This window comes from Streptopelia decaocto (genome assembly GCF_964273445.1).
Source record: "Streptopelia decaocto genome assembly, chromosome: 2".
Classification (NCBI taxonomy): domain Eukaryota; kingdom Metazoa; phylum Chordata; class Aves; order Columbiformes; family Columbidae; genus Streptopelia; species Streptopelia decaocto.
This window is the reverse complement of record NC_138655.1, coordinates 96,991,925-97,018,595: the sequence shown is the minus strand read 5'-3', so window position 1 is coordinate 97,018,595 and position 26,671 is coordinate 96,991,925. Positions and strand designations below refer to the sequence as shown.

General features: G+C 37.5%; 1 protein-coding gene across 3 annotated transcripts in view; it reads right to left on the bottom strand.

The window, feature by feature from the left end:
* Nucleotides 1–2,382: 2,382 nt before the first annotated feature.
* CDKAL1 (CDKAL1 threonylcarbamoyladenosine tRNA methylthiotransferase) overlaps nt 2,383–26,671 on the bottom strand; it is a 415,738-nt gene continuing 391,449 nt past the window's right edge. For all 3 annotated transcript variants that reach the window (XM_082046383.1, XM_082046384.1, XM_082046385.1), the window contains one exon: nt 2,383–3,099. In XM_082046383.1, the coding sequence (XP_081902509.1) occupies nt 2,893–3,099 (207 nt within the window). In that variant the 3' untranslated portion in view covers nt 2,383–2,892. The remainder of the gene's footprint in view (nt 3,100–26,671) is intronic.

The following is a 26,671-nucleotide window of genomic DNA, read 5'->3' as shown; positions in this document are numbered from 1 at the left end:
ACCTCATTAACCTGGAGTGCAATAGATTTCTCACCCATCCTGATGGCTTGTAAAGAGAGAACACTCGCTTGAAAGTAAGCCTCAAACATCATGCCAATGCAAAAATTCAAAATGCCACCTGGCATGGCACTTAGAGGCATTCAGGGACCCAAATGTGAGCAAAAATCCCAGATCAAATGTGTTTGGGTCAACCCTTTCCACGAAGTAGATATTCTTGATATACTTCCACAGTTCACCCTACACTGGCTGAGGTTTCCCAGCCAGCATGCGGTTTGGCTTTTGCCTGAAGGCCCCAGTGAGCTTTTTGACCAGAATTGACTTGTTCAGCTCAATGGCTTTGAAAGCTTAATTGTAAATAAACAGAAACAAATGGCAAACACTCCACTGCTCTACAACACAAAGTGTCAAAAATCCCTCTCAAAATCTAAAGGAAGACAATAAAACACTTGATAAACAACACTTCCTACTTATCAGATTAAATCTCAGTTTAAGAACACACAGCATTTGTAGGCATCATCATTTGAAAATGTTTCTTTGGCCTCTTTCTCTATATTGCATTATTTCTAAGAAAATAAGTCAGTCCCATTAAAACCAATGATGCACAGAATCTAAATCACAAGCTTTGCAAATCTCTGTAACAGCTGATGCAATGAGTCTGTAATTGCTACGATTAGATAAGCTACAGTGGCTGACAGAGAAAGTGCTAGAGGCATAGAACATATCTGCATAGTTTATTCCCATCAAATGCCCAAATTTGGCTCAGATGTGATGATTTTGTCAACTCACAGTTTTCCTGAGAATCTTGTGATATGTGGCACATTCCTGAAAATTTCAGCTCCCAGTGGGGCTTTTTTTGAGAATGATAGATTTGTTAAATATGTAAATTATTGATTGTTACATATTCTGGGTTGTAAAGAAAAGCCTGAAAAAAACCCAAACAGAAGTAAATCAAGAGCACAGGTGTTTTCTTTCCTCCTCGAGTTTTGGTTCATGACCTCCAATAGTTGTAATAAGAATATAATATTCAAGTCATTACACACCTAATTTCCTGAAGACAGCTACATTCGTTGTCATAATTTACAGGCTGTACTGAAAGCATCATGGTGGAACTTCCTGATTGTATCTATCATGAATCCTCAGTTTATACAGTACAAAGCATCCCTCCGAGGGGATTGTTCACCTGCACAATAGAGCCACTGTACTGGTTTTGACTGGGATGGAGTTAATTTTGTTCACCTTAGCTGGTATGGGGCTGTTTTGGATTTGTGAACAAACCAGTGTTGACAACACAGGGATGCTGAGCAGGGCTTGCACAGAGTCAAGGCCTTTTCTGCTCCTCACACCACCCCACCAGTGAGGAGGCTGGCGGTGCACAAGAAGTTGGGAAGGACACAGCTGGGACCGCTGACCCCAACTGACCAAAGGGATATTCCAGACCACATGATGTCATGCTTACCAATAAAAGCTGGAGGAAGGGGAGAACTTCCAGAGTCATGGTGTTTGTCTTCCCAAGTAACCATTATGCGTGATGGAGCCCTGCTGTCCTGGAGGTGGCTGAACACCCGCCTGCCTGTAGCAAATACTGAATGAATCCCTTGTTTCGCATTGCTTGAGTGCACAGCTTTTAATTTACTCATTAAACTTTGTCTCAGTCCATGAGTTTTCTCACTTTTACCCTTCTGATTCTCTTCCCCATCCCACCAGGAGAGAATGAGTGAGCAGCTCTGTGTTAGCTGGCTATCAGGGTTAAATCCCAACAGCCACATAGGCAGCTCAGCTTCGTCTGTGCTGAGTACAACACATACATACTAAAAAAAAACCCACAAAAAAAAAAACCCAAACCAACAAGTTCCCACTCTTAAGATTTTAAACAGACTTTGTAAGTGGAAGTTTGGATAAAGATCCAGAAAGGTGACAAGGCATGAACAAATGAACAATATCATGCAGCCAGCTGCTGGCAGAACTGACCACAGAATCCAGTCTCTGACTGACCAGCACAATCACAAGATGTGTGGAGATACTGTCATGACAAAAATTACTCGTAAGAAAGTAATTAAAAATTTGCAGTGTGCAAAATTTAATGTCCCCACTCACAGAGTAATATTGTCTTATATACGGCATGATCCAATGTACAGCTAAGAGATGCAAATTTAGCCCTCTGAGAATTACACTAAATCTATAGAGACTGTATTAAATCGATCTTTTAACAGAACTTTATCACCAGAACCATCTTCCCATTCACTGATAAAAACCCAATACCTTTAAAACTTTTTCCATGTAAAAAGTAATTATTGTTGTACTAACAGAGCTTAGTAGCTCATTGTGAAGTTGAGAGAGGCAAGATGGCAGGCCAAAAATTCTTTCAGACATGACAGCAAAAGCAACAGCAACAAATTACAAACTTTAATGGCCCAGCAGTTTTTGATTCTAATGTAAAAAGACACATAATGAACCATCACACTGCATTAAGCAAAAGCTTTAAATATTCTGCCCATAAAATATTACCAACATCACTCAATGGCAAGATTTCTTATAAACATCACGAGTTTCCTGCATGCAATTTTACCTGCTGCAGCAGTTACGAAAAGAGTAAGCAATGCAAACATCGCATCGTTTTAGAAAAAAGAAGAGGAAAGATGCAACAAACTGTTCTCCCAACCAAGGATCTAAAATTTTGGCAAGAAGATAGGTGTCCTTAGAGCTTATTAACATTCTCTCCTATGAATGACAGGAAAGGCATAGGGTGAGCATAGGGTGAGTACAAAATTATTGCCCAATTTATATTAGCTTTTTTTTTTTTTTTGGTAAAAAAAGAATTGTTGGTAAAAGTGTTTGTTTCCTTTGAAGACTCTAAACAGCAGTTTTATTGTTTTCATAAAAGCCTCATTCAGTTCACAGTTCTGTTTTCATTCCTCCATAGTAAAACACGACAAGAACTGCGAGCAGAGCCAGGCTGACAGACAGTATCTTCAGTCCACCTCCTTCTTGTTGCCATGGGAGCTGCAAAGCCATCCATGACTGGAGCGCTGCCTTCACTGGGCTCTTGGCAGAAGGGTGTGCTTTCCAGTTTGTGCCATTCTGTGGGGCATGTCTGAACTCCTGTGAAGAAATGCACATATTCAGACTGAAACTGTGTAATGTATTTCTGATTATACATACCAAATATAAAACAAAATCTCCTCTTTATATTGAGGTTCAAATTAATATCCCTTTTCAAGACAAACAACAACTCAACCTGCACTGTATCATCATCAGACCATCAGGTTTTCATGCAGAAATCTTACCAACGCCATACAAAGTCAATCTTTCTAATGAAATTAACTGCCAGGTCAATGAAGCTGTTAGCAATAGAAACAAATCTCCAGACCCCAATGTCACCAAATAGGGTTGTTAGATGAATATTTTTTTATTTGTTTGTTCAGCTGCTATGTCACTACTCTCCCACTTTTAGCTTCTTCAAAAGAAATGTCTAACCTGTGATAAAGGGGACCACAGCACAACAATCCTTTGCACAGCAGGGATCTTCTGAAGTCAATCATCGTCTCCTGGTGTGGTAGCTCAGTGGTGCTTGAAAATCCTCCCACAGGGCTTTTCCTTTCCCCTGACCCTCAGAAGACAGCTGTGCTAAAACACCCACCTTCTCATTCAGCATATTGCATCTGAATTCCCTGCTGTGCCTTCCATTACCCTTCTCAACCTGACCACAAGCACGGAGATGCCCCAGAATATCAGAACTTTTAACAACAGCACAAGTTACAGACATGGAGTTGCTATTTCAGCTGAAAATCCAACTGGAAAGAATAGGAGACTCTTCTCTCTCGCACCCTTGTTCAGCTCAGCACATTAGTGTTGTAGACACTCAAAAGCAAAAACATCTATTGAAACTGTAATCCGATGACATTTGCAAGAGGTCTAAGTGGTAAAGGTGCAACTGAACAATGGTGTAATGATCCTGCATCGTAAGATTCAATATTTCTGTTCATAATTTCTTTTTTTCCTCCTCCTATTTCAATAATCTCTTAGGAGCTCAGCCCTATTTTTAATTGTTTTGAAATTTCCTGTTTAAAAAAAAGATTTTTGATTAATCCATTTTTATTTTTTTTTTCCATTCACATTTCATACAAAACAAGTCAGGGACCAGAAAGCACCTATCTGGTGCTTGTATTTCCAAGCAGCTGAAACAGGGTCACATGAAAATACAGACCAGATGCCTGACTCCCTGCTTTACCAAATGCATTTCTGGGCAAACTGGAAAAAACATGAAAGTTCCAAGAAAAGTGCCTGCCCGTGACAGTGTGACAGCCCAACTCAGACTGTCTGTAACTGCCTCCTGCCTTCCATTTTGGGAATCAGCTCCATCGTAATAATTGTAGAAGGAAAATAATGATTTCTACTGGTTAGATAAGTAAGCACCAAAGGAACAAATGGCGGCCTGGCGTGAGTGCTATTCTAACATCCGAGGTATGACTTAGATCACAGTCCGCACAGGCAAAGGGTTACTGAACAAGTGACCTATGAGATGAGGGTGACTTCTTACATATATTGCACCCAGAAGACGATCAACTGGGTAAAGAGAGGAAAAAGAAGTAGGTAAGCAAATTGGGGTGGTAGTTCTCCACATTGTAAGGCACAGTCACAACACCACTCCAGGATGTCAGTCTCTAATGTAGAGAAAACGCTTCATCAAAAACTAAGGAACTGCTTCATATTGTTATTAATTACAATCAATTTCTAAGGCATCTGAAATTTTAGTAACTGGCCATAGCTATTTTAGCTCCCCAAATCAAAGCTGATTAACCTTTGCCTGCAGAATAAACTGGAAATGATACAGTATTAAGGATTTTTAATATATGAATCCCAACTCATTTGCAAATTATTCTTTCTAGACATTTACAAAGCCTTTCTTTTCCTTGTGGGTCTCACAAATCCCTGCCAATCTAAGGTGCATCATCAATGGTCATGACCTGTTTTTACATGTATCAATGTTACATTAACACTAAGGCTAAAGTGATTTATAATAACCATTAAGGCTGTAAAAATACCAATAAAACCAAAGATTGATTATTTCTGATATTTAATTTTCAACAATTCACAACTTTTCAAGTTTCGCTGACTACAATCAGGCTCTCAACAATCAGGCTCTCAACTCCTTATTAAATATTTCTACACAGCTCGATAATCAGTAAAGTCCTGAATATTTACTTGCACAAGACTAGAAAACAGATAAAATGCCCAGTTACTCATAAATGTCTTTGTAACTTTCTCCTCACTGTTTCTTCTCCACGCTCAGCCTTAGTTCCTACATACCTCTCTCTGTGAGAGTGGGTACAGCCAGCAAAACATCCCAAACACAAGTTACAACTTGTGAAAAGTTTTGAAGGTCTTTTTTGGTCACCTTTACTAACAGTTAAACATTTTCGAGTTTCATGCATTCATTCATGTTTCTGTGCAGCAGTTTTCAGTAGTGAATTTGCTGGCACATAATTTCTATTTTACAGTTTTTCTGTTTTCCAGCACAAAACCAAATAGTCTTGTTGGTATAATTTTGGTCACAACCAGCCTCTACTGTTTTTTGGTTACCAAACTGTTTTCTTAAACCTCTATTGCAACATGCAATGCATATGCATTAGGCAGCACTGCATACTGCTAGGACAGAATGGCAAAAGCGATTTTAGATGTTTTACAAAGTTCTGGTGGTGAGGAATGCCATGGCCACTTATCCAAGTAGTATTCCACCTAAGTAAGTCAGTCTGTAAAGTTGTGAGCACCATCTTCTCCCTTACTTTTTTTTTTTTTTTCCCTATAAATTGGATGATCATACTGATGCACTAAACCCATTTTTAAAATTTTCCTTCTGTAGATGAGATTTTCTCTTACATTTTTTTACTAATACTGTGACTTAACTGGGTTGGAGGTACAACTCTCACAGTTTCACTATGCTTTTGTTTTACTTCTATCTTATATTTTGAACTCTGATGCACTTGTTTGTACTGATAGTCACATCTTCTAAAATGCTCAAAACTTCCAGATTTTCAGATTTTCACAGTATCTCTGATCATAAAAGAGACTGTCAACAATTTGCACCAAAAGCTTTTCTTCCAATAGATATACTCCTATTACCTTGCTAATCTGAATTCTTTACAATTTTTCACATGAACTGAACTGTTCTTATATGGACAAAAAGATCACTATTTGCAAAATGAACTTTTTTTTTTTAAGATGTTCCTCACAGCTTATTACTTAAAACATAATTGCATTTCTGTTTGATAATGTATATCTCTTCAGATGATCCTGCCAAAGATTTTCTTTCAAGAAAAGTAATTTACATGTTAATCCAATCCATATTTTCTAAAGAATTTATTTTCTAGTTTGCTCCAAAATTCTGCAACACTGATGTATGAGTAATACCACTGGCCTCCTTGAAATTTTCTGTTGTTATTGTCAGAGAAGATGCACTTGTAAAGAAGGGTACATCTGGTTCCCAGCCACTGAAAGGCTCCTTTAGAAAATGGCAGTCTTTTGTCCCCCTGCAATTCGTACAACAGCTTTTAAAAAGAGGATAATCTCTTAGAGACACCTGCAGGTAGATGCCTCTTCCTAAGAGCCTGTTGTGCAGCTCTGTTAGACACGGCACAAAACTCTCAGAGGGAGCAGAAGAGCTCTGCTAGGCTGAGCAGGTTCTTGCGCTCTCTTAAGCCTGAGCTAAGGGCTGAGTGGCCCCCGCTGCAGCCCAGAGAACCGTGAAGTGCCTCTCTAGAAAGCAATCGGTTCTTAGCAACACGCAAGTATCATGTTACCAGCTGCGCTAGTGAAAAGCACTAGAATATATTTTTATTTGGGCAAAAAGTCCTTCTGTAAGCTCTGTGTGAGGAACTAGTTTTCAGGTATATAGTATATATTGTAGCATATACTGCATGCCCAGAGAAAGAGGGGAGACGATGAAGTTACAGAAAGGAAAACTAAAATTAAGCCTTGTAGAGCAGACAAGGCAAATGACAAGAGCTTCTCTGGGCTTTCATATGAACTTCAGAGTTTGCAATACTGTAGTGCTATATTCCGACATGCTCCTGTATGCTTTGCCTTGAAGAGCAATCCAAGATCACTGCAGAAAAGATTTTTTGTGTTTTGTGCGGATGAGAGATCTCCACAGAAAACCAAGTTTACTAGAGGTCTTCTATGTACCTTTGGTGTGAAAAACCTGGGTGAAGGTAAAGATCTCATTTGTTGAAGTAGCAGTTACCACTGGTCCACTCCCTGTGCTCTCACTTTACAGAAGTATTAATTCTGAAAGGCCCTTATTGGCACATCTGGATAAAATATTTGCAGTGCATTAGATTTTCAAGGAAATCTTCCAGGCATTTCTGTAATATTCTGAACTGATATAATTGGTGATATTTACTATATACAATCACCAGTCAGAGTGCAACAGTTTCTTCAGCTGAACTCAGGAATCACATTTTTGTAGCTGCAAGACTCAGGAAGATTAGCGTAACGATTCAGTTCAGTGGAATTTAGAACTAAATCCAAAGCCTCTTTTACCTAAAAAATATTTGGAGGAAATCCTAAGGTAAAGAAGTTCCAGAAATATGTGTTTATACTAATTTAAGTTTCGATAGGCCATAAACTCCTTGGTAGACTTGTTGTTGACAAGGAGCATTGCTCTCACTAAAAAGGACCACAATGATGGCACGGTACTTTAAGATTTAAACCCATATAGCATTAATAAAAATGAGGGGAGGAAGGGAAATTATCGAACTGAAATGCAGAGACAGACACTTTGAGCAAAGCATCTTGTATTTCCATGGAGGCAGCCTTTCATCTTGTTTTGGCAGCCACAAAGTAAACACAAGACTTTGCTAATAAGGTATAATATAAATTATTAAACCATCTAGTGTATGATCAAATGCATTTCAGATTATTTTTTGAATAATTCTGCCTTGACGACTGCCAGGAGTAATATATGTTGTGTACTCCTGCACAGACCCATTGATTGCTGTCTTTCTGAAGCTCCAGTCCCAGACTTAAACTGCCGTGCATGAAAGAAATACATAATCACATCAAAACCTAAGCTTTGGCATCTGTCGATCACAGCCTAGCTTTTCGTAAGATCTCACTTCATGTTAGTCAACAAAGACATGAGAGCAACTCTTTAGCTCTGAGCTGAGGTTTTAATAGATTCAAAACATTTCTTACATGCAAATTTCTTTTATGGCTCAGGGGCACTGTTAGAGCTTGAAGTGTTAGCTAAAACTGCTGTGAAAAACTACTTGACTGAGCATATCTCAAGATAAATTAGACTGCTGAATTTTTTAGCCCAGCCAAGTAAATCTTACACACTTGTACTACTGGGTTTAAAAATACGGACTTTTATATAATCATCCACAAGTCTGCGTGACAAATTAAAAGAAAACATATTAAAATATGCATTACATATCCTACTGTGCCATTTGAAACTCTGGGCTATTACACTTTTGAGGCATTTTTCAGATTTAAAAAACAAACAGTTACTGAAGGTCACATAGATTACATATCCAAAAAACATGTAAATTAAATTTTATCAAATAGTTCCGGAAGACACATTTAGTTCTGTAGGTATTAAGAGAGCTCCTTTGATTTATTACTCACAAAATTCTACCAGCCTTCAGCACATGTGGAATGCTGATCTTAGAGTAGAAAATAAATGGCATACAAAATATTTTTAAATGATGGAATTAACATGCTAATTCCCTTAAGAAGCATTTCTGCCACCATGTATTCCAGTGAACGCACAGTGCTATGCTGTTAAGAAAAAATGCTATCTACAAGTATGCTTGCGTCAGATGTTATCAGCTGTACACCATTGCTAGGAATGCACTGATTCCAAATATGCATGGAGTTTACTTACTCACTTTAAGAAATGGGACACCTTGAAAAGAATAAAGCAGTCAGGCACTTTTGCAAAGGTATGTCATATTGTTTCTTCTTTTTGGGTGCATATACACATACGTGTTTGTATATGAGTGTCATGTATGACTGCATGCTTTAATATATAAGTGAGGGGAAAGAACTGAGCTGAAAGATAAATATACATTTATTATTAATTTCTCAGTAAATGGTCAGAGTCAACCCCAAATCATTACCACTTAAGTTATAGCAAGAAAATAATTTAATGAAAGTAAATTGCAAATATCTGTAGCCACTATGACTATCTTACTGTCTGTCATAGGATCCAAGGATAATTCAGACTACAGCTGGTCCATACTCCTGCTCCAAGGGTCAGCTAAGGCCTAGTTTGCACAAAGATTTAATTAGTCAGGCTTTGAAAACCGCTAATGATGGAGACTGAACAGCCCCTATGGGCCTTCGTTCTGCTGCTTGAACATCTTCATGGGGAAAATGTTTTTCTTCATATTTAGTCTGAATCCCTTGTTTCAACTTATGCCCACTGTCTCTTGTCCTCCCACATCTACCACAGTGAAGCACTTGGCTTGATCTTCTCAATAACCTTCCCATAGACATTGGGGGTGATTCTGTTAGAGTCTCCTGAACAAGCCTGGTCCCTCAACCTCTCCTCACAAGCCAAGTGCTCCAGCCCCTGACCATCTCTGTGACCCCAGGCTGAACTCGTTCCACTTACCAATTCCTAATTTATAGCAAGATCACTACAAATGACCCAGTCGAGTCAGGTCAGCAATAATCCTAGCAGCTGGACCATGGTCAAATACAAACATAAAACACATTTAATAATGAGAGGATATAGAGATTGACAGACCTTAGGCTCAGCTGCATCAAATCTGACAGTTTCTTCTAGGTTTGTCACTCCTTAGGGAGATTATCTTTAACTAGGGTCTACCCTTGACCTACAGAGCAAGTCAGCAAAATTTTTTTTCTTTCCTAGTAGCACTTGCATGATCTGTCTGATTCCTTTGGTCAGAGTAGAAAAACACATTTCCCATTATTCAACTACCTCTCACCTTGATTACTATTACGATGGTCTCCTGTCTGTCCTGTTTTCCTTCTACTTCTCCCCATTTCTGTCCTGCAACATCTGAAAACACGGCCTCTCCTAATAAACAAAAGCAGAGATGCCAATAGGAACACAAATTTGGAATGACATGCCCTATCATGACTCTCTGTCCATGTCACACAGACCCACCGCTGGAACCGCCTCATCCTACATTAACATTAGATTCAAACTTTAATATTCCCATGTAAGAGTATAAAATAAATCCATTCTCTCGCTGTAAGCTACTGTGCCTGAGCTTAAGTCTCCACTGGTATTTGTCTTGGCAGAATTCTCTCTGCTCTCTTCATTGTTCTTACCTCAGGGTAGGCTCTTGCCTACCTACTTCTTTTCCCTGCCTCAAATAGTCTTTAAGGATTATTCTCTCAAGGAGCCCTCAAAATTTATAGTGCAGTTAAAAGCTAGACAGAAGGCTGAGTAACTTAGGATTATTTAATGACTTCCTTTTTGATGTACACTTTGAGGAGGGAAACAACCAAAGAGATCAACTAACCAAAGAAACAAAAAGAAGAGAAACAAACAATTAAGAAAACACAAGCCCCAAACACCTCCAAGATGTTTAAAATACAGTCTTGTGTTGCTTTCCATTACAATCACTTGTTTTAGCTTGTTTCTTTATATTTACCTACAAATGCTTCCAAACAGGAGTTGACTCTTTTTTAACATATTTGTATTTTGTGCTGCTATTAAACTTAGCGACTCGGTATCCTCCCACTATATAAATAATACATTGTCAAAGTAATCTGTCATTCAAAGTCAGAAGTAACATTTTGAAAAATAGTCAGTGTGATCTGCCTTTTTTTCTCCCCCCCTCAGGTGTGTGGGGTGTCAATCACTATTCCTGAAACAAGTGACATGCAAGCCAGCATTCCAGTTAGCACTTGCAACCACAGAAGAACTGAGAGATATTTAAGCAGAAAAAGTTTTTGATTCAAAAATCACAGTCATCCAAGTAATGACTTGAAATGAAGACTGAACCTAGCAGCACAATGTGGACAAATTCAGAATGGGGATCTGTCAGTGTTTATTTCCCCGTGCATAGCACAGTTTTATGAAGGAGATGGCAGGTGCTTGCTCTGGGCACTTATCTGATAATTAGTTAGCTAACAGACAAGTCTGTTTCCTAGAGATCACCAGCCCAGGCTTCATGGTTTTGAAAATACATTACAGTGTATTACAGCATGTACATTTACTTGTAATAACACCAGATAACATTTTTCAGTGTGCATACCATGGCCTGCCTTAGCAGATATCATTCCTGAGGATTCCAGCTTGCTCCTTCTTTAAAGGAACATGGGGATATTTTTTTAATAAGTATTTTAAAGTTGTGTTTATAATACAAAAATTTTCCAAGTTTATTTTGTCATATGATGAAAGAATGACAAAGAGTATGTGAATGTTCAGAGGCCATTCTACAAGTGAGGTTATTAGATGAAATACAATAGACTTTTTTATAGCACAAGCCTTCAGAGACTACCATCTTTTTGCTTTCCTTTTACATCTTGAAAAAACGATGACAATTATATGGAGGTCAACAGCAGCTACAGGCAAAGACACAAAAGGTTTCCATCAGAAAGTGTATCCTGGTAAAATGAGCAGCTAGATCTGAAAATATATATTCACACCACAAGAACCACATATTCACATATCAACAGTGAAATTAGTAAAACTGCTTTTACTTGGAAGTGAACTCTGTGAATATATATTAAAACATTACCTGTAAAAGGAATTCTATACTCCCAAATGGTAAAAAGCATAAAATATTAAAAGCCTTTCTGACCATTGTTGTTTGCAAAGAACACTGTGATAAATATCCAAGAAATATCTCAAGGGACATTCTCTTTCAAAATCAGGAAAAGCTTTTAAAGATCTTTCACATGGAGCGAAGTAGAATAAACTGATATATGTGCATATTCTTGGCCAAAGCCTTCCCCTTAATCCTAGAATATGTCATAATACTGAATTTATAGTGTTTTCTTTCATTCCTACAGAACTAAGCATTACAAATAGACTGTTCCAAGGAGACTTCATCATTGCATGATATGACAATCAGAGAGACAAAGGATACAGCTCTTCTTACACTCCAACCTCAAGGATAATAAACATGGTATAAAATAAGTAATTTTAATATTTAGGAATGATAATACCTTTCAGAGTTTCAAATTCCATACCAGTAGGTAGCTGTGGGATCTATCTGCTGCCTCCCTCATTTTACATGTACAGAAACAAACAAAGAAGATTAAAGTGTCTCCAGTGCCATAACGCAAGCCAGCAACCAGGTCTCCACAATTCCTGTCTCAGATTCCAGTTGTCACCAGAAGCCAGCCTAACTTCTCAAAACTTTTATCTCTGGCAAGTTTAAGTTTTAAATGCATTCTATAAGCTAGGCAATGCCTTAATATGTAGTCCCCTGACAATTTCTCTTACATTCATTTTCACAGACTTTTCTGCCCAGTTTTAAACTCTTCCAGTTCCTGGGACTGTAGATGCTCACCAAGCACAGCTGGAATCAGACCCTGGCAAAAAGGTTCATTTCATGCAAGCCTGACATTTAACAGTTAATGAAGTGCGACTGATCTTGACCAACTTTGTGGGTTCAATGATAATACGAAGGTTTTCTTTTCATATCGTCGTGGCCTTTTTCTTTTTAAGTATCCTTAGTTGTTTTAGGAGGTCTCCCACAGTGCCAGTTAGCATACTTGAGAGCACCTGAGGGAATGTCTTGAAATCTGAGTCTCCTTTTTAATTTCACACTCAGTCAAGTTCAACTGCAGTTAATGGCGGACTCTCTCATGGAAACATCAAACGAGGGTTCCTTTCTGTGATTAGCAAGCCTAACTGCTCTAACTCAATCTCTGTATCCCCAGTCTCTACAAATGATTCATCAGCCCTTCGCTACAATAAAGATTACATGAGAAAAACCTTTCTTGGCTTGCTGTGAATTTTATGCTAGATAATCATGATAGCACCTTGGCGCTAAGTCTAAGACATCAAAGAACAGTACGGATCCAATCTACAGGCTGTAACAAATATCTGCCCTCAGGAGAGCACTTCTGTGTTTTGGAGGGTGGTCTGACTTGACAACCAATTCCTAAAGGACTGAAGTGCATAAGGGTGAACTTGCACCCTATCACGCTCAAATACTAGCAATTTGCACCTCAAATGACACCCCCAGTGAATCCACTGGACCTCAGTCTTCTCCCACGGAGGTTTTACACAGTGTTCTCTACCAGGTTATGTCTGATAATTCCTAGGATTAGCTCAAGAGGAAAATACTAGATCCTCTGGAATTGATCATGAAGTAGAAAGTACTAATTTATTCTTCTCTGAGACTTCATATGCTGGAGTTAGTTTTTCTTGAATGCTGACCAGTCACTGCCGCAATTTGCTTGCACACATGCTACAAAATTTTAATAATTTGTAAATATCTAGTTCCAAGCATTTTAAACTGACCACCATGAAATTTGTTCACTACACTAACCTTCTAGCAGATACTTTGAATATGTACCTCATCTTCAGCTGTGAAATGGGAAGACAAAAGCTGTATTTCAGGATAATAATGTAAAAATAAACTCATTACTATTTTTGAAGTGCTCAGAACTTTAGTTATGGGGGTCATGGCAAAGGTCAGAAAGAAACTAATAACTCCCTTGAGAGTGAGGCTTAAACAGTATGTAGCAAATTACACCACTATTACACAATGCACAATGAAGAGGAAAAATATCTAACAATGGCTTATTAAATGAACAGTCTCAGTTCTGTGCACAGAAGGAAACAAATCTGTCTGTGTGTGTGTGTAAACAGTGCATAAGCACATTATTAAAGGCTGAAACATAATATGGCTGGCATTTACATGGAAAAGAGGAACTGAAACTTCTGAATTTCCTTAGTTCAAAGTACTTCACTTAAGACTCCAAATACTTTGTGCACATATGTATGCAAGACATACAATTCTTAGTTTCTTCTTGTTATCATATTCTATAGGTCTTCAGTGTCACTGCAGTGTTACAGTTTTTTTTCTATTAATATTTTAATAAAGCATTCTTTGTTATTTTGTTGTTGCTTTTGTCTCTAGGTGAATACACGTGTTAACTTGAACTGATTCCTAAGCAGTCGGTGCCCTTGATTCCATTTCATTATCTCTGCCCATCCCAGTAACTTTTGAACCTACTCACTAACTTAGGAAATTGAAGAGCAGTCCAGTAAGCTTCATGAAAGTCAAGGGCTGGTAGAAAAAAAAGAGATCTAAATCAGTGCTCCCATTGAGGGAAAGGCCAAACCTCAGTCTAAACAGTGTTTTTTGCCATCACCCTGCTGACCAATTTGTACTCCTAAAACTCCAAATCCCATGCAATAGTTACACAAAACACCTATAACACATTTTTTGTCCACATGGAAGGTGTGGAGAGGAAGCTGCAGTTTTTGCTGTAGAAACATGGAAGGAACTTGAGGACACAAACTACGGGAATTCAGGTTTTGTTAGTTCAACTGCTACTCGCTCTCTAACTTTGTGAATGCAGCTTTCTTGTACAAAGACTGTCTCTGCTTTTGTGGTGCTTCCAAACTAAGTGCAAGACCAGATGAAAACTGGTAAAAACATACATATGAAGGGGAGGAAGGTGGTGCTGCTTAGCATGGGGAACAGTGTTCCAACAAACTAGCTTGCTCCTGGTCACAAAGAGCCTGCAGTTCCCACTTCTCCCCACCTTTTCACAGCCAAGGGACATATCTGAAAGGGTGCTACCATTGTATAACAATGCAGGATATGAGAATGATTTTACATAGTAAACTGTTGCAAAGGTATTTCTTCTGATTTTCAGATTTGCCATGTTAGGCCTAAATTCAAATGGTAATGAGTTTCTATCAAACACAGTATCAGCAGTTCTAGGCCATTTCCTTGTGAGGAAAAGTTGAGGTTCTTATGACAGATTCAGAATCTTTGAAAGGAATTTCACTCACCTCTACACCACCGAAACTTATAAAACCTTTCCTAAAATTAGGCAATACTAAAATACACTGCTTTCATGAAAGTAAATTAAGAAAATCTGATATAAACACAAATAAAACAGAAGACAACCTGAAAGTGGCAAACATATACAAGGTGCCTACAGGGGTGAGATATGCAAGGCCATAGGGTGATAACGGTGGGACTTAACTCAGTCTTTAACAAACTGATGCGTTTGGATTTTAAAATGCTTCATGTCTCCATACTAAAGTTTAACAGCACCATAAAAAGTTTTTTATCACACAAGATACTCTCCCCAGCATAACTCTAATTCATTCCTTTCCAGCTATTAAGAGCTCCACATCTGGCTTTCCCTGTGGTTCTGTGACAAAATGTAATTATGCTAAAGAATCTTAAGCGCTCGTCTCTGAAAAAATAATGAACTAATGTTTCTTTGGACAGACATACATGTTGAATAGTTGAAAGAGGAAAATAATTCCTGTCATTCTAAGCACTACTTCTGTTACTTTACCAAATTGAAATTTTTGTATTCAGAAAAAACTCTGTCAGAAACAGATATTCACAGGCATCCTTTTTGTATGATAATTATGTTATCTGCACTTACCAGAGATTTTGTGTGTGAGAATTGCAAAATAGATTCCATACGGATAAAGATAAAGTACAGTCAGACTGACTGAAATGACTTACAATCACATATGAAGTCACGTCAAAACAAGGACAAGATTTAAAAAAAACCCCAACCCTAGTCCTGATAACAAGACTCTTTCTTGAGGACCAGAAATTCATCTGTTCAATATTATGCATAGGTAGTTTTTGTATCTATGTTGTTTTGACAAAAAGAGCTTAAATGTACTGCCTACTCATCTTTGTTTCATCAAAAGTATTTTCACAAAAATTTCCAAGCCACCCCAAGCCAAAATGGAGCATTTGTGAAAGTTCTCTGTCAGCATATATATAGCTATGAAAAGGAATCCATCAATTTCAAAGTTAAGATATTTTTCAAATAATTTTCTCATGTAATATTGTTTCAAGGGCCCCGTGGTTATACTGAGACTAAAGAAAAAGAATATTAATTTCCATAGGGTTTTTCCTTCTTATTTTGCATTTGACATCTGGCTCTCCAGTGAGTCATGTTTCAATCCTTTCACAATTTATCAATCACACATCCATCTCATGTTGTAGCACATGGGGTGGTCAATCCTTTCTGACAGGCCACGAGACTACTGAAGGTACTACCATGCCTTGCCAATCACACAACCGGACACAAATTCATCATGTGATTAATAGCTACTAGCTCTCCCTCTCCACACACCACGTATGCTCTGACACGTATGACCCTGACCTGGTAGCCATTGGAAAAGAGGGTACCAGATAGTACCTAGTGAGGCAGGTGAACTCTTCTGGTGGCTGCAGGTTGTCCCAAGCTAGAGGCTGGCCATTTCTGCACTAGTATGACAATGTGCTCATGCATCTGTGGAGAGGGCTTCTTTACAGTCCAAGTCACACAAAACAGTGTTTCTACTAGTAAGGTCACGTAAAAAGGCAAAATGAAAAGTGTCATAAAGAAGACATTGATAGCACAGTAACATCAACATTCATTATGGCATTTGCCGACCTGTGTTGAGCCAGAAGCTGGGAAATAACTCTTTTCGTTTGGAATGATGAGCTATGTAGGTCAACATGGTCTACCTTCAGGCCCTTAATTATTCTGTGTGATTTTCATCACCGAAACCATCTATAAATGCACATTTCTTTTTAAGAAATGTTTATCATTGACAATTGTTTTTATTTTACAACTGGTTTGTCAGCCTTTCTCTACAATGAAGACTATATGAGAAAAATCCTTATTATTTCTTGCACACCTTGAGGGCTTAGATTGCCACGTATTTCAACTGTAGTTTAGACTTTACAATAGGGTATCTTAATTAAAAATGACTTCATGCCAGTACTTGTGACCTTGACAATTAAAAGCTGCAGCATGACTGAAGTACATGTATCTTCCTCGACCATAACTCCAAAGTCTCAGGTTTTTATATTATCTAGGATGGAATAAATATTTCCTAGTTTCCCCAAGTTAATAATTTTATTATTATACCAAACCTGGGTTGTGGCCCTGACTCTGGTTAAATAAATGAAAGTAAATATGCTGAAATTTTAACATCCTGTGGGCTTGAATTTCAAACATGGGAAAACTGTACTTGAAGCCCTCCGACTCTTTTGGAACCTCAAATCATGAACCATTTCTGACGCACACCTGCAAATCTGCTTAGAGCAAACTCCCAGTGAAAATTATGACCAAGCTTTAGAATCTGTCCTGATGAAAAAGAAAGCCATAGTACCAAAAGGACCATGCAAGAAGACTGAGTGCTAATTTTACTTTAGTGTAATTGCATGTAAGATTTGGGCAATCTACACCAACTATATCAACCCACCACCACAACCTCTCATGCTATACTGACTAGATCATTCCATGGAATATTCCTCCTTCCTAACACTGGATCAGACATTTACGTAAGATTCAGTCATACTTTCTGGATTTTAGCTAGCATGAGTGCCTTAGCTTAGTGCTGGAATAAGTCAGTGGAAAATCTTTCTTCATCTTTGGGCAGGGTTCTGACATCTGAAATAATAAACTAGAGGTGGGGGAATCCTTCAAGTCATTTAAATACACAATGGGAAGTAGTCAGGGGAAGGTTATCAAGATTGGTGTATTGTACACTAACCACAGGTAAAGCTGCCTTTGAACAGCTTTAATCAAGTGCCTAAACAATTAGTTACTTTTCTACATGTTTCCTTTACTCAACGGTCTTTGATAAAGCCCACAGGAACAGCTTGCCTTGGAACTTGTTATAAATCAGAACTAAACCTAAAGAAATTTAAGAGTCAGGTCTCATAAAAACATTCAGCATAATAGGCAATGAGTTTCTTAGGGGTAGAACGCAAACTTTTGAAGTGATTATTCCTCTTGTAGTTTGAGAACTCCTGTTTTAAAAAAAAATCTTAGATTGGGGGACAGATTGTAGTAGGAGGGCAAGGGTTTATTTCTGTTGTTTTCTGGTCCAGTAAATCTGCAACAACATGCTTTAATGGCTAATGGCACAATCAAGACTTTGATCTGATTACATGACAAAGGATCTAGAGTGAATGTTAAACCTCATATGGAACAGTCTGTATAAACACAAAGTTATTGTATGCAGCCTTTGCAGAAGCACTAGTTTACTAAGCTTGCTTAGATACTACAACTTTGTGTGGACTGTCTTTAAGGTTACAGTCACTGTAATGTATTCAACAGGGTCACAGTAAATTCTTTGTTATTCTGGTGTAGTTAGGACTAAATTTAAGGCTCTGAATTTCACAACCACTCCACTGAAGTATAACATTTGAATATTTATCCGTTTTCTCCAGCATTGCCATCAAATAGAACCTCATCCTTATTACTCAACGGTAATTTAATTTCAGTTAAAGGTAATAACCATTGTAAATCTGCCTTTGAATTTTTATATGCAAACATTCCGATACACAAAACAGAATTTAGTACTGATAAAAGCATAAAAAATTAGTTTCTTTCTCCTACTGAAAAGCCTTTTCTCCTTTTTCTTTATCTTATTACCCTTGACGCCAGAAAAAAAAATCTCTGATCTAATGTTACTGACAAGCATATTAAAAACACAAACATAAATCACTATATCCTGAGTGGGAAACTATGATTATGAATGGATCTCGGTAGTCTACAACTCACAATTAATTTTAATATTGCTGGGTCAGTTCAACATTGTTTTAATAGATTTGTCATAATAAAAATGTTTTTGTAATGTCTTAGTAAATTCTCATAATCATAAAAAGAATCAACAACATCACAAAGGATGATTTTTAGACTATTACAAAACCATCAATCTACTGAGAATCTAATAAAATTTTTGAACATGTAATAACATTAAAGGATACAGAATACCCTAATTTGCCTTTAACGTGGCTTGCTAATTTCTTTGAAATGAGATACACTTTTTAAACAGTTTTAGGTTAAAAAATAGTTTAATCTCACAAGCGTAATATTCATTTGCCCTCAAAACAATCCCAAAGCAAACAAGCCCTCCTATTTCAATGGTTTTGGCAAAAAATATATTTCTAAGAGGTGAAAGTTCAACATTCCAATACCCTGCATGCATAAAATCAAATCTCCCACTGACCTTTCATTTGGTGATGAGGAAAGCTAAACCACTCTTCTAAACCTCTATTTCCTCTCATGAGCTTCATGTGCCTTTTTCACGCTATCTCATTTAAATATTCATGTAGAAAGACTACTATTACGATTAGAGCTTTGATAGACAAAGTATCTGTATGAAAATACATAAATATCTCACGCCTCTGACCGTGTGTGTGCTTGCAGGAAAAGGAGAGAGAGGGAAGGAATGGAGAAACCAATTCTGCACACTTGAGCTTTTTTGTGATCTAAAGAGTAGTAATAAAAAGAAAATGGATAATTAAATACTACACGCAAAGATACAACATATCCATGGGCTTAATATCCTTCACCTACCTTTTGTGTTAAACTTTACTGGAGAGGTATAAAAGTCAAACCTACAACGACTTTTGTTGGCATGAGTTAGAAATTGATGACCTCCAAAACAACAGAAAAACTGAGAAAAATTGTGGCTGCTGTCTTTTTTTATTTTTCCAGAAAGTCACTTAAAGCTTAGAGAATTTATAACCTGGTATGCTAAAAAATAGAGCATTACTAAACCCAAATGCCTTTTACAAAGAGTCTGTTTGATAAAGCTCTGTTTGGAAAGAAAAAATATTTTTAAATAAATTAAATTAAAAAAACTTCCAATTTGTCCCTGTGTCAAGAGAGAACAGAACCCACTCACTCACCCTGCAGTGCAGCATCAGCAGGCCAAGTACTAGAAACAATACACAAAAATGGCAGAACTATTTTAGCACTTGGAGTTTTACTTCTGGAGGCAGGAGGGGTAGAAAATTTCTGTTTAATCTTCCCTCATTCTCCAGAAAATGACATACAGTTGAATCATACTAGTCATTACTATTTTCATTTATTGCATGCACTGCACAGGATTAACATAATTATGTAACTGAAAGTAATCAGACAGTGACACTCAGCCAGATAACACTGTCTGTTGAGGAAATGAAAAGTAAATAAACTAAACTTCAGATCTTTTCACCTGAAATGGACTCAAGAAAGCATTTGTTTGAAAAGAGGCTATGTAATACGCGTTGGTTCAGCTGAGCTTCAATAATTAGAATCGAAATTCAGCCCTGCCGAGGGACAAGCAGAAAGACAACATGCCCATTAAATTAAAGACCTCAGGATAAAACTACTCGGTGAAGGTCTTATGCTGGCTCTTGGTCTTGCTGCCTCAAATCACCTCTGTGTTTTTTAACCCTCCACATAGTGCAGAGAAATGTAGTGGATCAATGAACTACCTTCTATTCCAGTTTGCTAATCATCAAATGATTGCTGGTTAAATTAAAATGTTCATAGAATTACAGAAGATAAGGCTGGAAACAGACTTAAGAGGTCACGTAGCCCATACCCATGACCAAAGGCAGCTGACCTACATCTCAAGCATTTCTCACAGGTATTTGCTAAGCATGTTCCTAAAGAACACCATTGATTAGAATTCCCCAGCCACTATAGGTGGTCCAATGCACTGCTTATCTAAACCCAGCACAAAAAATCTATTCTGCCTGTAAGAAAGAATCCATTCCAAATTTTAGATTCTAAGCTGAGAAAGGCTGGGCATTCAAGCAGAAGAAAAAAAATCAAATAAACTCAAATCCCCAAATAAATCAAGCCAACATGTTGTGTGGATAATGTGTAGATCATGAAAATCAACATCTAAGGAACAGCACATCACAAATTTTTGTCATCTTTTCAGGGACTTTTAAGTCTTTAAAAAAAAATCCATAGGTGGCATTGAGCTCCACTTTGAGAGAGGAAATTTCTCTTTTCCTACGTTAACTTTATAGTGACCTTAGTAAAATAACTGAAGAAAACGTAAGAAAAAATATTAATTAAGAAGGATTTAACACCATTTTTATGACCTCTATCTAAAATCAGCAGGGAAGATGAATAACACACTAAATTAAACAGACTAATACAGGCAAAAGCAGTAACCATTTGTATGCCTTGCATTCCAATCAACTGTTTCAGAGAGAGACTGAGATGGAGCAACTGAGCCAACAAAAGATTATGTTCCTAAGAATGCAAGAGCACCACATACTGCACTATATTTTTATTTTATCTGAAAACCTTTTTACATTGAAAATGCCTTTTTTTTTTTTTTGGTCAGCATGTTTATCTTAAACAGAAACTTTCCCAATATTTCTCAAACCGCCTCTTCTTAGACATCATGATGCAAAGATCTCTTTGCAAAGTAGCTTTCCAAGAGAGGTAAAAACGTGTATTTTATTTTATCTTTTTTCTTTGGAAATTCCGATGTTTCATTAGCATTTATCATACTTTCTATAGTTTCTATTTCTGTAATTCTATGAAAGATTCCTCTCTACACATCTCTGTGCCATTTTTTTGGACCAAAATTTGCTTCCCTATTCTCTTTTTTTCCTAAATCTCTAATCTCTAGTTCCTGGATCAGGAACCAAGTTTTCCACCACTTTGAAACTCCAACGTATGTAAAAAGTGTGCTTAATAATTACTTCAGTTTTATGCACATCTTCCACATTTCCTTCCAAGTCCTTGAAGGAAGTTTCCAACGCAGACATGTCAATTCTGCTGTGATTTCTTTCATTTCTGTTCCAGCACGAGATACTTTCTTCCCCTTTCTCCATTTTATTTGCCTGCAAGTGAAGCACCCTTTCTACCTGAGATCAGAGAGCTCCCTTTAAGCTACACTTTGTTGATTCCTCTTTCTGGCAGGCTATAAAGCAGTGTTTGATGTATGCATCTGTCCTGTTTCCTAATGTCAGAGAAAAAGGCTGGGTAACGTTTAGAGGTCATCTTCTACTAATGTAACTAGAAAATTCTTGTGGCTTACTGGGTGACCAGGAACATCAAGCTTCTTCAGTAGTATCCAGAACGGCAGTGCTACAATAACCTAACGCAAAAAATGAAGGCAGGATGGAGAGAAAAAGGAACAAGCAGACTGACCAAGCAATTGCTTGCTAGCTGAACATCAGTGGGTCACTCCTAATTTCTTCTGAAGATCCCAATGACTTGAATAACTGTGAGCTTAATAGGCCAACCGTGGATGTTACTACAGCCTGGGAACCACAGAGATGTGCACCAAGATCCCAGACTCAAACAAAGAGATGTTGCAAATGGGGACTGGCACCAGGAGTCATTCGCAGGGCAAGTGTTAGACAAGGAGAATGTTATCACATGAAACAACGGAAAACAGACAACTGAAATTTGAACAGTAAGTTAGTCTTCGATGCATTACATGAACAGGAATTATGAACATAAAATCATCATGACTACATTATTAGTATCCGGTTAAAATTATTATTTTCTTGCCTTAACTTTCCATCTGATTAAAATTTCCCACCAAAGGCCCTCAGATTTACACGGCTTTTATTCTGGCAATGCGTTACAATTCTGGCAGGTAGCCAGCCTTTTATTTTTATCCTTCAGTCCTTTGGTCTCTTCTTCATATATTTCTCATCTTGCAATATTTTTTCCTTTACTCACAGAACATATGCAAACAACTAAAATTATTTTTGGAGTACAGAAGCATAACATATTCTATTTCCGTTTCTAACAAGAGATCATATTTTTTTATGCTTAGGTTTAGACAAACCTTTGTGTGTAAACAGGATATATTCATTAGGTATTTTGCTTTGTGATGCTGAGAAACTGTCAAGATCCCTAAACATGGCTAAATAAACATAATAAAAATATTAAAATATTGTTTTCAAATTTAATGACGTTCAGACCATTGACACACATTGTTGACTTTTCAAAAATCTTTATTATCCATGACAATGTACTCAGTAGTATGTGCATTGCAAACTCACCTCCAAAATCTCAAAGTCTACTTTACCAGAGCACTTAAGAACATAGTAGACATGCTAAATTGCTTTCCTGAATCTCAAAATGCTGAAGCACATCCGTAATGCTTTGTCAAATCTAAGCCTACCTGAGTGAAAAGATAAAACATCTGCAGCATTTAGATCTTGTTTTTTTTCTTTTCCTGTGAAACTTAGTAGAATTAATTCTTGATCACAGGTTTGAAATATTTATTAACTGTTATTTGTAATTGTAATTAGTAACTCATTATATGCTCTTGTCTGAGTGACCATTTTTAATGCTACTGTCAACACCTTTTAATGCCCAGTCCACATATATCCTATGTTAGATTTGTTAGAACCAAATAAAAAGTGCTTTTATGCTTGTGTTCATGCTATATTGATGTCAACTTTCACCTATATATCCTCTGCTATATATCTTCTAAACACTTTCTATTATTGAATCACCAACTGCACATTTAAAACCCAAATAAATCTATAGTAATTTAAATTTCCTAGTTAATTGAAATTACCAAATGCATTTGACCCCCAAAATAGCCCTGCTGTAAAATTGTGCAACTTGGAGAGAGCATTCACTTTTGAGTGGCTTGTATAAAAAAATCATGCAGAAAAAGAAAAGTCCTGGCAAACACCTGTGCATTTTAATACTTAATATGACCACTACAATCAAGAAGTCTGATCCATTTGACAGCTTTTAACCTGAGCCACTAGCTCCAACATTCCTCTGTCCTTCCTGTCCCAACCTCTCTCACAGAGCCTAATGTCACTGAATGTCACCTTATTCTAGACTTAGTCACAGTTTCTTAGAAAATATAATAACTGCTAAGAAATTCCACATCATTTATAGATTAATGGATATTAGGTGTGTTTTTCATATATTGCAAAAGCATGATAAAAAGATATCCTAGAAATATCCTGAATTAATTCTATCTATATTTGTCTGCTTTTTATTTGGTGCAGATATACAATACAAAAATATTTTACGAAGTCTGCAAATTGTCCTTTGTGTGACATTTTGCATTCCCCCTTTTCTGAACAGATCTGTTGATTCTACTCGGTGATCTACTTCTTGTATTTCTTTGGACAATTTGTCACCTCAATCATGCAGTCAAAAGAGTAAGAAAAAAAAAGGCCTACAATGATTCCTTCAGACACACCGTGTTGCTTGTGGTCCTTCCTCTGAGCTTGTAAGGAAAAACTGAGGGACACAGAGCAGATGAGAAAAAGCACACAACTGCAGTAAGCTCTGATCCTTTGGAGTTGTTCCTTAGCACAGCATTTATAGAAGTTTCTTCTTAGAATGGGTTTGTGGCTTGTTTTGGCATCCTCACATTATGGTGCTTTCAAATTTTATAACACTTTTATTTTTTTTTTAGCCATATGAATAATTTCCTTAAAAACTGCAGTTTTTAAAGCTTTCACTTTCTGTGAGCATTCCTCATTAGAGAGAAGTACAGCTGTGATGTATTTTGAAACATCTTTTATCATGTCCTGCACAGGCTAATGAAAATTCTGTTAATAACAGCAAGTAATGCCTAGGATACACTACAAAACCAGCATCTTTTTAACTGCTGCAGACTGTCTACAACCACTTTACAGCCCTGACTCAGCAATCTCTCCCTCTTCATCATAGTAAATGCTGAACTCTAACATGTGCACTGCAGCCCCAGGAATGTACGCAGTCATTAGCAAAGAGCCAAGTGCTTTGTTGAATGAGAATGAACTGAAGCATATAAATGTTTTACTGCAGTACAGCCCATTATCCTATTCTTTTGATCTAGATTACCTCAATCTACATTTAAATTCCCGTGCTTCTCTGCACTAGCTCTCATGCTGGACCAGCAAACACAAAACAGTCAGAGGAAGCCATACCAGACAGGGTGAGACGAGAGGTCCAGTAGAAACCTCCTGGGCACTTCAGATACTGCATCAGCTACAGGATGTTGGTTGGTGCCTAAAAAGAGCTTCTGCCCACAGGACAGCCACACTGAGCGACAGAAATGTGCCTGGTCTTAAAAGAGCCACCTGGCAGCTGACTACCCTTCCTTTTGAGCCTGGGAAAGTAAAACAGGCACGAATTCTTGCTCATTTTTCCTTGCAAAGTAGGAAGGAGAAGGTCAAAGGGCCACATGTGTTTTTGGTTTTTGCTTTTATAACCTATTTTAGGTAACTCTTAATTCTCCGCATTATATAGTTTGATAGCTTGACTTCACATAAAAGTTATCCAAGGTTTTAATCTGCATGCTGCCCTTCTGAAAATCTGGCAGAGACCTTTGGCATCTTGTTGAACACCTCAGATCTTTGGTTACTTTTGAGGAAGTATCTGAATGTGTATGTTCCAAGTTGTCTCCTTCTTTCTTCGACCTGTCATCTGTGCACATAACAAGCTATATAAAGGCACACATGATATATATTGCCCCTTTTGTCTTGCTCATATGCATCTTTGATTACAATTACATGTCTTGAACAGATTTAGCAGGAAACATTTCCCAGTAGTCCGACCACACAAAACAACATAAAGACAATCTTTTACCCAGCTAAAAACCAATGGTGACTTTCATGACAAATTGACTTTTTTTTTTCCTTGGAACCTACAGAAAGTTCCTGATTTGTCACTTACATTTGATTTATCAGGAGGAACTTCCCCCTAACAATTTCATTTCATGTTCTATATATTACACATTGGCCAGGCATGACAAAAAGCTTTCAGCTGTAGCTTCCCCATACAAAAGATGTCCCATTTACTGACGTATTGAGATCTAGTTTTTTCCAGAGAGCAGAAGTTCCTAACATGTTAAGTGGGCCAAACATAAATGAGATACTCCCTTGCAGGAGCACTGGCAGCCACAAAAGTCAGAAAAAGCAATTTTCCTTATCATTCGCTTGTTGTAGCTGTTTAGGTGCAGATCTGCACATCTCAATGAGTTCCTATGGAAACTATCAGTATGCTTGATTTTAACAATATTATCTCTCATTTTTAGCATACAAAATTTCAGTCAACAGTCTGCTTGCTTGTTCCCATGCTACAAGCTTCTGGTGGCGCATACTCAGCTTAATGACACGCTTGGTTCTCTTCCAGCAGATTATTAAAAAAAGTCTGATGAAAAAATCAGCTGTGTTTAAATAGCTATACAGTCCAATCAGACAGTTTGAGGGTTTTGGCTGTTTTTTTGTCTTACAGACCCTTATCAGGCAAATATACACATACACAGAGACAGTATTCAAAAGAGAGTTTAGTAATGTGTTTGTGCTTATGTTTCATGATCTGCCAAACACATTACAGTAGGTGCACTATTGTTGCTCTGTGTGATCATAACCAGGTTTATTCAAGAGAACAAGTGGCTTAGCTTAACGCTAGTCACATAAGGTATGCATTGATTATTTCTTCTAAGAATGACTACTTAGAACGTTAACAAGGATGTATATATTCTCTAATACTTGTCATCAATTTACTGTAAAAGCAGGAAGGTGGCTGATAAACCGCCAATTATCCTCCTTCCATGTGTTAAGTTATTGGTACGTACTTTTGGGGATCCTAACAACAGTGCTGGAGAAAGGACATCAAATGATGCTTAGAAATGTGATACACATTTTCATTTCACACTCCATCAGTTTTTACGACTAGAGCTCCATGAAATGTATGAGAATCTTTGGCTAACAGCCATTTCTACTGAGGTGTAAAATAAGGATCACATCTC